Source organism: Enhydra lutris, unplaced genomic scaffold, assembly GCF_002288905.1.
Source record: "Enhydra lutris kenyoni isolate GAN:26980312 unplaced genomic scaffold, ASM228890v2 scaffoldscaffold56, whole genome shotgun sequence".
Classification (NCBI taxonomy): domain Eukaryota; kingdom Metazoa; phylum Chordata; class Mammalia; order Carnivora; family Mustelidae; genus Enhydra; species Enhydra lutris.
In genome coordinates, this window is record NW_019154140.1 from 13,437,422 (window position 1) to 13,451,821 (window position 14,400).

Below are 14,400 nucleotides of genomic sequence, written 5' to 3' on the forward strand. Positions count from 1 at the left end.
CTGATTGAGGCACCAATTGTGAGGGTTCTCCACAAATTTGCTGTCCTCCCCTCCTGCACTTTCCACATTGTACTCTGTGGAAGGAAGTCACTATGAACAGCTGACATTGAAGGAGTGGGAATTATGCTCTGCCCAGAAGATGGGGTATCTGTATAAATTATTTGGAATTCCTTTACATGGGAAATTCGTGTTCTTCCCCATTTATTAATTTACTGATAAATCTCCATTTATTTATAACCAGTATGGACTCATGGATCCTTATTTTATACTTCTGAGTTATATCCAATACAATTTATTTTGTTGCTAATTTTTTCTAGCTTTGGCCATTGGGAGGCCTTTTAATTAGCTACTCTTCCATTTTATATCCAACCACCATAGTATGTTTTTATTAAAAGATTTTTATTTATTTATTTGACAGACAGAGATCACAAGTAGGCAAAGAAGCAGGCAGAGAGAGAGGAAGGGGAGCAGGCTCCCCACTGAGCAGAGAGCCCAATGTGGGACTCAATCCCAGGACCCTGAGACCATGACCCGAGTCGAAGGCAGAGGCTTTAACCCACTGAGCCACCCATGCGCCCCCATAGTATGTTTTTTAAAAATCACTTCCTTGATGTTTTAGGGTCATCTTATATATCTCTTACCAGAGCCCTCTAATAAGATACTTGTGCAATAATACTTGGTCACTCTTATTGGACCAGGATGGTATTAGAAATCAAGATCTGGGCTCTAGCTGTGTTCATTGCTACCATGGTGTCATTTCTTCTAGACCCTTTAAGAGGACAGAGCCAGGAAATATATAGCATCCTAATAACTTGTATATAAATACATAAGTATTACTATATGCAATCTTCCTCCCCTTCTTCTCTGTAAACTCCCACTCCAAAAGTGAGAATCCTGGCTCCACTGATCACCACCCATTTACTTATTGTTGAAGTTCTGTAGTAGGTCTATGATCCATTTTGAGTTAAATTTGTGAAAGGTCTGTGATTAGATTTATTTTTTTATATGAATGTCCAATTCCACATTTGTGGAAAAGATTTTCTCTGTTGAATTGCCTTTGCTCTTTGTCAAATATCAACTGTATGTGTGTTGTCCTACCTGTGGAATTTCTATTCTGCTTCATTGATCTTTATGTATATTCTATTGTCAATACCCTGCTGTCTTCATTAATTTATCTTTATAGTGAGCATATTGTATTTTACCTTTAATTAATTCTACTTCCACGTTCATCCTTTCTTTGTGTATGTAGAGTAAGTTTTCTGATAGGTATAATTTTCTTCTGCCTGAAGAACTTTTGAAGAATTCCTTGAAGTTCAGGCCTGCTGATAATGAATTCCTTCATTTTGTTTGTCTGACAAAGTCTTTATTTCTCCTTGACCTTTGAAGTATAACTTAACTGTGTGTGGGTTAGTGGTTTTTCTCTTTAAACACTTGAAATATTTCATTTTATTCTCCTCTTGGCGTGCATATTTTCTGATTAAAAGTGTGCTGTAATTTCACTCTTGTTTTTCTCTAGATAAGCTATATTTTTCCCATCTTTTATTTAAGGATTTTCTCTCTTTTTTCTACATTTTTCTCTAGATAAACTGTATTTTCCCCATGTTTTATTTGAAGATTTTCTTTGTGTTTTCTGAATTTGAATATTATATGGGTAATTGAATTTTTGTGCACGTGGCTTATCTAATTTTCCTGTGTCCATGTTTTAGTTTCTGTCATTAATTTTGGAAAGTTCTGCAACCACTATTTCTTCAAATATTTCTTTTTCTCATTTCTATCTTCTTTTTCTGGTGTTCCAATGATGCCTATGTTACAAGTTTGGGTTTGTCCCAAATTCTTGGATGCTGTTTTGTTAATTTTTTTTCTCTTGCATTTAGTTTGGTAGGTTTTTATGAGCTGTCTTCAGGAATCACTGGTTCTTTCCTCTGCCTTGTTCAGTCTACTAACATGCCTATCAAAGGCTTTCTTCATTTTATTTATAAGTGGGTTTTTTTTTTTTTTTTAGCTAGTATTTCCTTTGACTCTTTCTTATAGGCTTCATTTCTACACTTAATTTTGTCATCTGTCACTGCATGCTTTCTACTTTTTCTTTTAGAGTCCTTACCATATTAATCATAGTTGTTTTCAACTCCTTGCTAGATATCTTTAACATCTCTGTTATATTTGTTCTAATTCTGTAGCTTGCTTTATCGTCAGATAGTAGGTAGAGTATTTTTGTTTGTTTTATTTTTTTCCTTTGCTATGCATTGCAATTTTTTTATTGTTGAAATATAAACTGATGTAAACAGGCCATTAGTATGAAGATTTAGGATAATCTTGCTAAGATAATTTTGCTGGGATGTGTTTAATATTTGTTGCAGCTGAAGCTGTAGGTTGAAGTTGTTTTCATATCCTTTAGTGTCTTTGTTTTTTGTCTCCCTTTCTATAAGTATTCTTTCCAAGAAAGAGAAGAGCTCTACAGCTGTAATCCACTGTTACATTGTATATTGTGTGGTAGTGGTTGTGGGAAAAGGATAGTGTTTGGGAATCTTATGATTGCCTTCAACATTTTAAGCTTGTGTCTCCATGATGTGATTTTCACAACCGTTTCTCTAGAGTATAATTGTCCCAAACATCTGCCTTTGAGTTGAGACCTAGGTTTAGAGAGACCTAAGGATTGTGAGTAATGTGCTTTGCCCAGTTAGGATAATGATATAGTAAAGTTCACGGAAAAATAGGCCTTTGTAATGGAGAACAATTTTGGTGTGTCTAGAAATGGTTATTTTTCCTTCAGCAGGAAGGGGTTTCTCTGTTTTTCACAAAAATGTCTGCAGGTAACCTCCATGAAAGTGTGAGGTCATTCTGAATTCTCTAATGCTAGTCCACACTTATTCTCAACAGTTTGTCAATACCACTTAAGTATTCCTACCATTTTATGGCTCCAGCAGTTGTATTCCAGGTAAGCAAATCTCACCCATGACTCTGAATTTGTTCCACTTTTCAGTTTGCAAGGTAGCCGTTTACCCTATGACCTCAGTTCTCTGAAAGGTCAAAGACATGTTATCAATTTTCAGTTTGTTTAGCACTTTATTTCTAAGAATGGGAATTCAAGTTCTTTGAGTCAAGCTTACAGTGAAAGTTTTTGTGGTTGTTGTTGTTGATATTACAAGCCTAATCTAAAATTTCTATGGGAAGCTAAAAAACCTAAAATAGTCAAATTATCTTTTTATTTTGTTATGGATTTTTATATAATAAAATTACTAAGCCATTATTTGTTATAAAGCAGATTAATTAAGAGAATATGGTATTGGCAAAATAAAAGATATATAGATCCAGGGACAGAATAGAGAGTCCAAAAATAGACTCAAATGTATATGCTCAATTAACTTTAAAAAAAAATGCCCAAAAGATTAAATGACAACACAATATTTTGCAATAAATAGTGCTGGAAAAGTTGGACATCCATAAGCAAAATCTGAACCACAGCATATATCTTTTATTATACAAAAAATATAACTCAAAATGCAACTTCTATTTAAATATGAAAACTACAGCTTTGTAATTTCCACCAAGTGGTAAATCCATGTATCCACATAAACAAGGAATAAACAAATGATATATGAAAATACTTGGATGAATCATAAAAGCATTTTACAAGGTTATAAAGAGACACTCAAAAGCTACATACTATATGATTCCTTTTCTATGACAATACAAAATAAACAAAACCAAAGGACAATGGACCAGTGGATTCTTCAAGAGCTGTGAGTAAGGAGTAGGGGTTGACTATAGAAATGCATGAGAAAATATTTTGAAGTGATTGAGATAATATTAATTTCGACTGTGCTTGTAGATATACAACTGCATACATTTGTCAAATTTTATAAAAGCATGCAGCTGAAATTTACTGTTTGTAATTTTTAATTCTCTAAGCCTGACCAAAACCCAGAACAGAAACAAAAATACAGAGTTAACTTTGGTGGTGTGAAAAGAAAAGCAGTGTCAGTATGGTGACATGTCTTTTGAGATCTGTATTTTTGGGGACAGAAAAGCTAGGAGTTTCTATGTTAAAATATGGTGTTTGGTATGTTAGCCTGGCAAGTGGAAGTATGCATTTTTTTTTGTTATTTTAAACTGCAATCATTAACTTTATATGCACTTCTGTAGATGGGGCACATTTAACAATAAAAACAAAGCAAATAGTAATGCAAGAATTTAATTTTAAAAGTCAGTATTTCCATCATACCCAAATTATTTAACTTTGGATCTATTTATGCTTACGATAAAATGTCAAATGTGAAATTAAACTTTGCGATGGGTTATATAGTTTATTTTCAAATTGTCTTTAGATCCACTTAATTAAAAATTATATAATTACTATTTTTCATGTGTAAGTATGAGCCTCTCTTCTGTGTATTGAAAGCAGACTTCAGATTCAGCTCTTCCACTTGAGAGCATGACACCTGTTGGAATTTAATTTTCCTGGAGGTCCTGTTCCTTCAAAGCTTTTGCAATACTATATGGTTACAGAAACATAATACCATAAGGACGTGATTGGGAGACAGGGAGCATAGAAAAGGCAAGGCTGATTTTACTTACCTGAAACACAGAAATGATGATAAGGTCGCTGTGAGGATTAAATGAGACAATACATTTGCAGTGATCAAACAATTGTAAATGTATTCTGCACTGTTAACATTCAATTCATGGAACTTACTGTGACTGATATCAATGTAGAGTTTGGATTAGTACTTCTTGCTTTGGCCTAAGATTTTCTTGGTTACTGCTATCAAATGAGAACAAAATTTTAAAATGCTATTGTATTCGTAATACTGTCCCTTATATAGTTATGGAATTGACTACATAATGTTGTTCCCAGTTTTATGGTGTGCTCAGATCATGTTATTTATATGTGGACTATACCTTCCAGGATGCTCACTGATTTTGATGAGTGTATGGAAAGACTCTTTTTCATTAGGTAACAGATTAAGTCTTTGCTCAATATTTCTAGAAATTGGGAAGGAATAACATAAGGAATGGAGAAAGTCCTGGAAAAGGGCCCTTGTTCCCTGATAGCTCCTTTTCCCTACTTCCCATTTTTCCATTAATTTTGAGATGCAATGCCATTTTAGACCATGTCATCCATATTACTTAAAAGTATTCTTTTCTAGGGCAGTTCAAATGATGACTGTAAGGATATTCTCAAGGGTGCAGAGAGACTATATGGGACTCAGTCTCCAGAGAATAATAAATTCAACCCTGGGTATGGCTAAGAAGTAATATTAGAAGAGCTAGTTTTATGTGTTTTAGTTCTTTTCACAATGTTCCTCATCTGACGTCATATTGTCTTCAAAATGTTTACACGTAGTTTGTTCCTTGTTACTACTTCATCCCAGAAGTGAATATGACAGAAACTGGCATTTTTTCACTCCTTATCTGCACCACTATCTACTCTTATTGCATTCCCTGTCTTCACTGAAAAGCTCACAATGAATTGTGTCTCTTCAGACAGATTTCTGGATATCATCACTTCCTCTATTTATCCCCACAGTCTTGCGTTTGTACCCCACCATCACCTCAAGAAAGTTTTGTTTCCTGAAAATCCCTCTTATTTATTTTTATTTTTTTAGTTTTACATCCTCAGAACTGATGTTTTAGTTCTGGATCTTACAATTCTATGTTTGAGCCACTACAAAACCCTGACCTTCCTTCAAGTTGTCCTATGCATTGTAACCAGAGTTTATTTTTATCTGCTATACCCCTTCAATGAGTACTAGCTGCTATAGGAAAAAATCCAAGTTGGTGCCTGGAAACAGTTTTTGGAATTATTTTTAATATTGAGAGTGATAATTTTTTTTTCCTTTGGTGAGTCAATACTTTATTATTTATTTAATTAAATTTGGAGATAGCTACATGATTATCTTTATTTTAATATTTAATTTTTTAAATAAACATATAATGTATTATTAGCCCCAGGGGTACAGGTCTGTGAATCGCCAGGTTTACACACTTCATAGCACTTACCATAGCACATAACCTCCCCAATGTCCATAACCCCACCACCTTCTCCCTACTGCCCTCCCCCAGGCCCTTCTCAGTTTGTTTTGTGAGATTAAGAATCTCTTATGGTTTGTCTCCCTCCCAATCCCATCTTGTTTCATTTATTCTCTTCCTACTCCCCAAACCCCCCACGTTGCATCTCCACTTCCTCATATCAGGGAGATCATATGATAGTTGTCTTTCTCCAATTGGCTTATTTCACTAAGCATAATATCCTCTAGTTCCATCCATGTCATTGCAAAAGGCAAGATTTCATTTATTTTGATGGCTGCATAGTATTCCATTGTATATATATACTACATCTTCTTTATCCATTCATCTGTTGATGGACATCTTGGTTCTTTCCATAGTTTGGCTATTGTGGATATTGCTGCTATAAACATTCAGGTGCATGTGCCCCTTTTGATCCTATGTTTGTATCTTTAGGGTAAATATCTGGTAGTGCAATTGCTGGGTCATACTGTAGCTCTATTTTCACCTTTTTGAGGAACCTCCATGCTGTTTTCCAGAGTGGTTGCACCAGCTTGCATTCCCACAAACAGTGTAGGAGGGTTCCCCTGAGAATGATAATTTTTAACATTAAATTTACACATGGGATAAGAAGATTATTTATGTGCTTATTACAGCAGAATCAATTTTGACTCACAGTATATACAGATGAATTATTCCTTTCCTTATTAAGAAACTAAAGGTTCATTGTATTGAAACCTTCAGGTCATCTCAAAAGTACACACAAGGGGGCACCTGGGTGGCTCAGTTGGTGGGGCATCTGGCTCTTGATTTTGGCTTGCATAGTGGTCTTGGGATCATGGGATTGAGCCACCTGTCAGGTTTTGTGCTGGGCATAGAGCCTGCTTGGGAATCTCTCTCTCCTTCTCCCTCTGCCCCTCCCTGCTCAACGTCTCTCTTTCTCAAAAATAAATGAATGAATAAATAAATAAATAAATAAAATAAAATAAAATTATACATATGTACTCATGCTGCTCTCGAATCTTTACATAAAGATTTAGTTTAGGTGTTAATATGGGATACTGTATATACACACACACACACAGTTAAGAAGATAGCATACAGGATATTACTGCTCTAACAGATTTATATATGCTGGAAAATGAAAACTCAACAGGGAAAATAGCAGCAAGAACCATATCCTAGGAAAGTGGAAAGAAAGAGATGATACTGAGAATGGTCTATTTTTGCTATTGCCAGAGCCAACTGCCTTCCAAGCCTTCATTCACCCACTCATTCATTCATTTCTTCAGTAAAAACATTGTCCATTTGATTTGTGGATTCTAGTACCTGGTTAGTGATATGAAGTTTTCTTCATTCAAATTGCATATTATCTCAGCTCCGAGTATTCACTCTACCTTAAAAACTCAGCAAATCATCAGATCACTTAGTATGCAACCAATAAATTTAAGATAATATCTTTAATGCTTTTAATCATCTCCTTAGTGTAAATAAAAGGAGAAAACCTTAAGCAATTGAATATGCTATAAAATCTATTCACATAGTTTTTAACTAATATATAGTTTCTAATAACTGATTCTCTTCATGTGGAATTTGCCAGATAACATGTTTGGCCACATAAATGGGAGAAAAGACCATGCTTTGTCCAATGTTCTCTGCATGTTATTTCAAATGGTAAATACAACCCCAATCCTCTTTACAGCAAAACTTGTTATTCTTTCTGTGCTCTTCGATTCTTCCTTTTTTGCCTTTTCACCCATTTCTGCCGCTCTCCTCATAAACTAAACTATATTAAGGATTTCAGTTTAAGCAGGGATTTAAGACAGAATTCCTGAAAGCTTGTATTGAAAGGTTTCCATTAGTACTGCATGAATTAGAGATAAAAAATAACTGAATATTTATGAAAGCAAATGGATAGTATAAAAAGTAGTTATAGAGAACTAGAAAATACCACCTCTCCTATGTAATAATGTTGCCTCTAGAAAAGAGAAATACGTAGTTTGCCTTTTACGGAAAACATAATTAAGTGGAATGTCTTAGAAAATATTATTGCATTTATTCTGTTCATACTTAGAAGAATCTGAGTGCAGGTAGCCTGGTTAAGATAAGGCAGAAATTCCATGGAATGTATAAAATAACTGTGTCTTCCAGTTCTATTCTAATTAGGTTGTCTTTTCATTTGGATCACTTTTCCTTCTGAACATTTTTCTTCATTTATCATTTTTTATTTTTTTATAAACATATAATATATTTTTCCCCAGGGGTACAGGTCTGTGAAACACCAGGTTTACACACTTCACAGCACTCACCATAGCACATACCCTCCCCAATGTCCATAACCACACCCCCCTCTCCCAATTCCCCTCCCCCAAGCAACCCTTAGTTTGTTTTGTGAGATTAATGGTTTGTCTCCCTCCCAATCCCATCTTGTTTCATTTATTCTTCTCCTACCCCCTTTACCCCACATGTTGCATCTCCACTCCCTCATATCAGGGAAATCATATGATAGTTGTCTTTCTCTAATTGACTTATTTCGCTAAGCAGATACCCTCTAATTCCATCCACGTCGTCACAAATGGCAAGATGTCATTTCTTTTGATGGCTGCATAGTATTCCATTGTGTATATATACCACCTCTTCTTTATCCATTCATCTGTTGATGGACATCTAGGTTCTTTCCATAGTTTGGCTATTGTCAACATTGCTGCTATAAACATTCAGGTGCACGTGCCCCTTCGGATCACTATGTTTGTATCTTTAGGGTAAATACCCAGTAGTGCAATTGCTGGGTCATATGGTAGTTCTATTTTCAACATTTTGAGGAACCTCCATGCTGTTTTCCAGAGTGGTTGCACCAGCTTGCATTCCCACCCACAGTGTAGGAGGGTTCCCCTTTCTCCTCATCCTCGCCAGGATCTGTCATTTCCTGACTGTTAATTTTAGCCATTCTGACTGGTGTGAGGTGGTATCTCATTGTGGTTTTGATTTGTATTTCCCTGATGCCGAGTGATGTGGAGCACTTTTTCATGTGTCTTTTGGCCATCTGAATGTCTTCTTTGCAGAAATGACTGTTCATGTCTTCTGCCCATTTCTTAATGGATTATTTGTTCTTCGGGTGTTGCGTTTGCTAAGTTCTTTATAGAGTTTGGACACTAGTCCTATATCTATTATGTCGTTTGCAAATATCTTCTCCCATTCTGTCAGTTGTCTTTTGGTTTTGTTAACTGTTTCCTTTGCTGTGCAAAAGCTTTTGATCTTGATGAAATCCCAATAGTTCATTTTTGCCCTTGCTTCCCTGACTTTGGCGATGTTCCTAGGAAGATGTTGTTGCAGCTGAGGTCAAAGAGGTTGCTGCCTGTGTTCTCCTCAAGGATTTTGATGGATTCCTTTCTCACATTGAGGTCCTTCATCCATTCTCACATTGAGGTCCTTCATCCATTTTGAGTCTATTTTTGTGTGTGGTGTAAGGAAATAGTCCAATTTCATTTTTCTGCATGTGGCTGTCCAATTTTCCCAACACCATTTATTGAAGAGGCTGTCTTTTTTCCATTGGACATTCTTTCCTGCTTTGTCAAAGATTAGTTGACCGTAGAGTTGAGGGTCTATTTCTGGGCTCTCTATTCTGTTCTATTGATCTGTGTGTCTGTTTTTGTGCCAGTACCATGCTGTCTTGATGATGACAGCTTTGTAATAGAGCTTGAAGTCCGGAATTGTGATGCCACCAACTTTGGCTTTCTTTTTCAATATTCCTTTGGCTATTCGAGGTCTTTTCTGGTTCCATACAAATTTTAGGATTATTCTATTTCTTTGAAAAAAATGGATGGTATTTTGATAGGGATTGCATGAAATGTGTAGATTGCTTTAGGTACCATAGATATGTTCACAATATTTGTTCTTCCAATCCAGGAGCATGGAACATTTTTCCATTTCTTTGTGTCTTCCTCAATTTCTTTCATGAATACTTTATAGTTTTCTGAGTATACATTCTTAGCCTCTTTGGTTAGGTTTATTCCTAGGTATCTTATGGTTTTGGGTGCAATTGTAAATGGGATGGACTCCTTCATTTCTCTTTCTTCTGTCTTGTTGTTGGTGTAGAGAAATGCAACTGATTTCTGTGCATTGATTTTATATCCTGACACTTTACTGAATTCCTGTACAAGTTCTAGCAGTTTTGGAGTGGAGTCTTTTGGGTTTTCCACACATAGTATCATATCATCTGCGAAGAGTGATAGTTTGACTTCTTCTTTGCCAATGTGGATGCCTTTAATTTCCTTTTGTTGTCTGATTGCTGAGGCTAGGACTTCTAGTACTATGTTGAATAGCAGTGGTGATAACGGACATCCCTGCCATGTTCCTGACCTTAGCGGAAAAGCTTACAGTTTTTCTCCATTGAGAATGATATTTGCGGTGGGTTTTTCATAGATGGCTTTGATGATATTGAGGTATGTGCCTTCTATTCCTACACTTTGAAGAGTTTTGATCAGAAAGGGATGCTGTACTTTGTCAAATGCTTTTTCAGTATCTATTGAGAGTATTATCTGGTTCTTGTTCTTTCTTTTATTAATGTGTTGTATCACACTGATTGATTTGCGGATGTTGACCCAACCTTGCACCCCTGGAATAAATCCCACTTGGTCGTGGTGAATAATCCTTTTAATGTACTGTTGAATCCTATTGGCTAGTATTTTGGTGAGAATTTTTGCATCTGTGTTCATCAAGGATATTGGTCTGTAGTTCTCTTTTTTGATGGGATGCTTGTCTGGTTTTGGGATCAAGGTGATGCTGGCCTTATAAAATGAGTTTGGAAGTTTTCCTTCCATTTCTATTTTTTGGAACAGTTTCAGGAGATTATGACACAAGTGTGCTCTGTGTGGTCATTACATACATGTAATTTTCCCTATTGTTAAAGGGAAAGTATTTTAGAATATTAGTATGAACAATAATAGGAATTTAAATACTTTTGAAAGCCTTTAAAAACATGACCTCCAGCATATATCTGATACATTTCCCCAACCATCACATTTGCAATAGAAATTTCATTATTTCATAATATTTTACAATAGTATTTAAACTTACACCTACTAACAAGGTGAATATTAGAAACAACAGCTTCAGAGAAGTTTCTGTCGATTAAGAGGATCAACTTTCCCTTACCCTTATTTTCCTTCCTCTCTCTCTTTACTTCTCTGTCAACCTACATACCTATCTATTATATATGCCATATATACAGTATATATTTATTTACTTAACATTTTCATATCATTTGTATACTCTCCTAATTTTTACTTTTGCATTTCTGTTTTCTTGTTACAGTCTTACAAAAGCAAACCTATATAATTTCTTTTCTTTACAAATTATCCAACAAAGAATTTAAATTGAATAAAATTATAATTTAATTTTCATTTTGTAGTAATATGTTAAATCTGTTTTTAAAAAAATGTAACCCAGGGACGCCTGGGTGGCTCAGTTGGTTAAGCAGCTGCCTTCGGCTCAGGTCATGATCCCAGCGTCCTGGGATCGAGTCCCGCATCAGGCTCCTTGCTCATCGGGGAGCCTGCTTCTCCCTCTGCCTCTGCCTGCCGTTCTGTCTGCGTGTGCTTGCTCTCTCTCCCTCTCTCTCTCTCTCTGACAAATAAATAAATAAAAAAATCTTAAAAAAAAATAAATAAAAAAATAAAAAAATGTAACCCATTTCATGGAAGGACAATGGTAAGAAGTGAGTGAGTGAGTGCTCATGGACACTCCTGTCGTCCATAAGAAATAAGAAAAGCTAATGCTATCTTGGACTTACAAACTGTGTAGAGCTCTTTACATCAACCTATGTATCAGGCTAAGCTGGAGATAAAAAAGCCAAAGTCAAATCCGCTTACCCGGTATTGAATTAGATTCACAACTACTGTTGTCAACCAATTTTCTTAGTAATACCTTGGAGTCAAGGGGCTCATTAACTATAGGAACCAGGCTTGGGCACATTTTTTACATTCTCTGACACTTACAAGAGTCATTTTCTTGGATTTGGGTGAGGGAGGTAGAACCTGCTGTGAAAGAGGCAATAGAAAGATAGAGACAGTATGTAAATTTGCTGCTAAAGGAAAACTAAAGCATAAGAAACTCACATATCATCATTTCCAAGATATTCTCTGGAGTCTACCTCTCACACTATTCTAGATTCTGAATTTGTCGTTTTCATGTCAGTAGAAAAGACCATCTTGGTATCAGTTGGAAGAGTCTGAACATAAATATGAAATCTATTAGGATAGCTTAATTTACTTTTATAGACCACTCTTTTCCCTCTCAAATATTCTTGTCAGAAATAGAGAAATCTTCAGTTAGCCTATATTTTTAGAACATAAACTAAATTTCATCTTTTCTTTTACACTGAAACTGCTATTTTTTCTAAAAAAACTAATACAAAATGGATGCAACCTCATTCAAATGGCAAAGATAAATCTGACAGCAGATTTTGTCTTAAATTTCTATTTAATTTTTCAACATGTTTCAATCACATTTTATTGGTAAATTCATGAAGACATTTTAATAATGCTTTTAACTTTAAATGTTTTCTTGAGACCCCTTGGTAGCTTAGTTGGTTAAGTATCTGCCTTCAGCTCAGGTCGTGATCCCAGGGTCCTGGGATTGACTCTTGCATTGGCTTTTTGCTCGACAGGAAACCTGTCTCTCCCTCTGCCTCCTGCTCCCCCTGCTTGTGCTCTCTCTCTCTCTTTCTGACAAATACATAAAATCTCTAAGAATGTTTTCTTGGTGATAAAGATGAAATTTGAGAAATATTAATTGATGCATATTTTTATTTGACATAAAATATGTTATATATTTGTATGTGGTTTTTAGTAGCTTCTTACAGTATAGCAACCTGTATCTTTTCTATGAACGTATAAGCAGCTTTGCTTTGATGTGAGAAACAATGTAGATTATTGACATCTGAAATTTAGTCACACAGGATGAGAGTGACGGTTTCCTATTTAGAAAACCAATTAGGACTTGGTTTTTAGGCTAATAAGGAAGAGAGGCATTGATGATAGATATATGCTGGTTTGAAAGAACGAATTGATGTGTTTAAAGAATTTAGGTAGAGAAAGACAGAATTCTTCATTCAACTTTGTTTTCAGGGATTTACTTTTTGCATGACCACATTCATTTATTTGAAGAGAAGACCATTCTCTGGACCATGTTTTTGAAGGCTTGCTTTACCTGCTGATTTCTTAGTGTATATATGAAAGGATTCAAGAGAGGAGCCACTGAAGTATTAAGCACAGCTACTCCTTTATTTAAAGTCACCCTTTCCCTTGCGGAAGGCTTAATGTACATGAAGATACAGCTACCATAGGAGAGGGAGACCACTATCATGTGGGAGGAACAAGTGGAAAAGGCTTTTTTCCTTTGACTCGTGGAAGGAATTCTCAGAATTGTCCAGATGATGTATGTGTAAGAGAGAATAACTAGGGTTAAGGTGACCATAAGTGTTACCACCACTAAAAAAAAAATGCCATGAGTTCTAGAAAGCGAGTGTTTGTACAAGAAAGCTGTAGAATTGGAGAAGAGTCACAGATAAAATGATTGATTATATTGGAGTCACAGAAATCCAACTTCAGCAGCAGCATTACTGGTGGAAAGATGACCAAGAATCCTGCAAGCCATGAGCTAAAGACAAGAAGGAAGCACACTCTGCTGCTCATGATGGTCACGTAATGTAGAGGTTTGCAGATGGCCACGTAGCGGTCATAGGACATGGCAGCCAGAAGGTAAAACTCTGTCACCCCTAAGAAGATAAAGAAAAATAGCTGAGTCACACAACCATTGTAGGTAATGGTTCTGTCCCTCGTCATAATAGTGACAAGGAATCTGGGAATGCAGACAGATGTGAATGATATTTCTAGGAATGAGAAGTTTCGAAGGAAGAAATACATTGGAATCTGCAGGTGAGGATCTGTAAGGGTGAGGGTGATAATGATCAGGTTCCCAGTCACACTGAGCATGTAGGTAACAAGAAGAAATATGAAAAGTACAACCTGCCACTGTGGGTCATCTGTCAACCCGAGAAGAATAAACTCTGTCACTGTTGTGTGATTTCTCATTATTTTCCTTCTTTATGATGGTATTCTTTGTTTCAGCTGAAAATAGATAAAAAAATAAGAAAGTTATGACACCAGAAAAGAAACACACACACAGACACACACACACACACACACAGGAATATAGACACACTTTAAAAAAAAAATCATTGCTGCCTTATGTTTTAAGAGAGAAAAGATTTTGTGGTATGTAGAAACAAAATACTTATTAAAACTGACATATTATTATGTAATGTATCAATTATTCCTATATTTCTTTCATTGTATTCTCATATATCTTATTATAAATCCTTGTCTTCTGAAT

The 14,400-nt window shown here is 35.6% G+C and overlaps 1 protein-coding gene across 1 annotated transcript; it reads right to left on the reverse strand.

The window, feature by feature from the left end:
* Positions 1–13,158: 13,158 nt before the first annotated feature.
* On the reverse strand, positions 13,159–14,099 carry LOC111157891 (olfactory receptor 6C75-like). Its single transcript, XM_022519599.1, is given in 2 exon segments — positions 13,159–13,509; positions 13,512–14,099. Coding segments are annotated over 2 exon segments (939 nt in total).
* Positions 14,100–14,400: the final 301 nt, after the last annotated feature.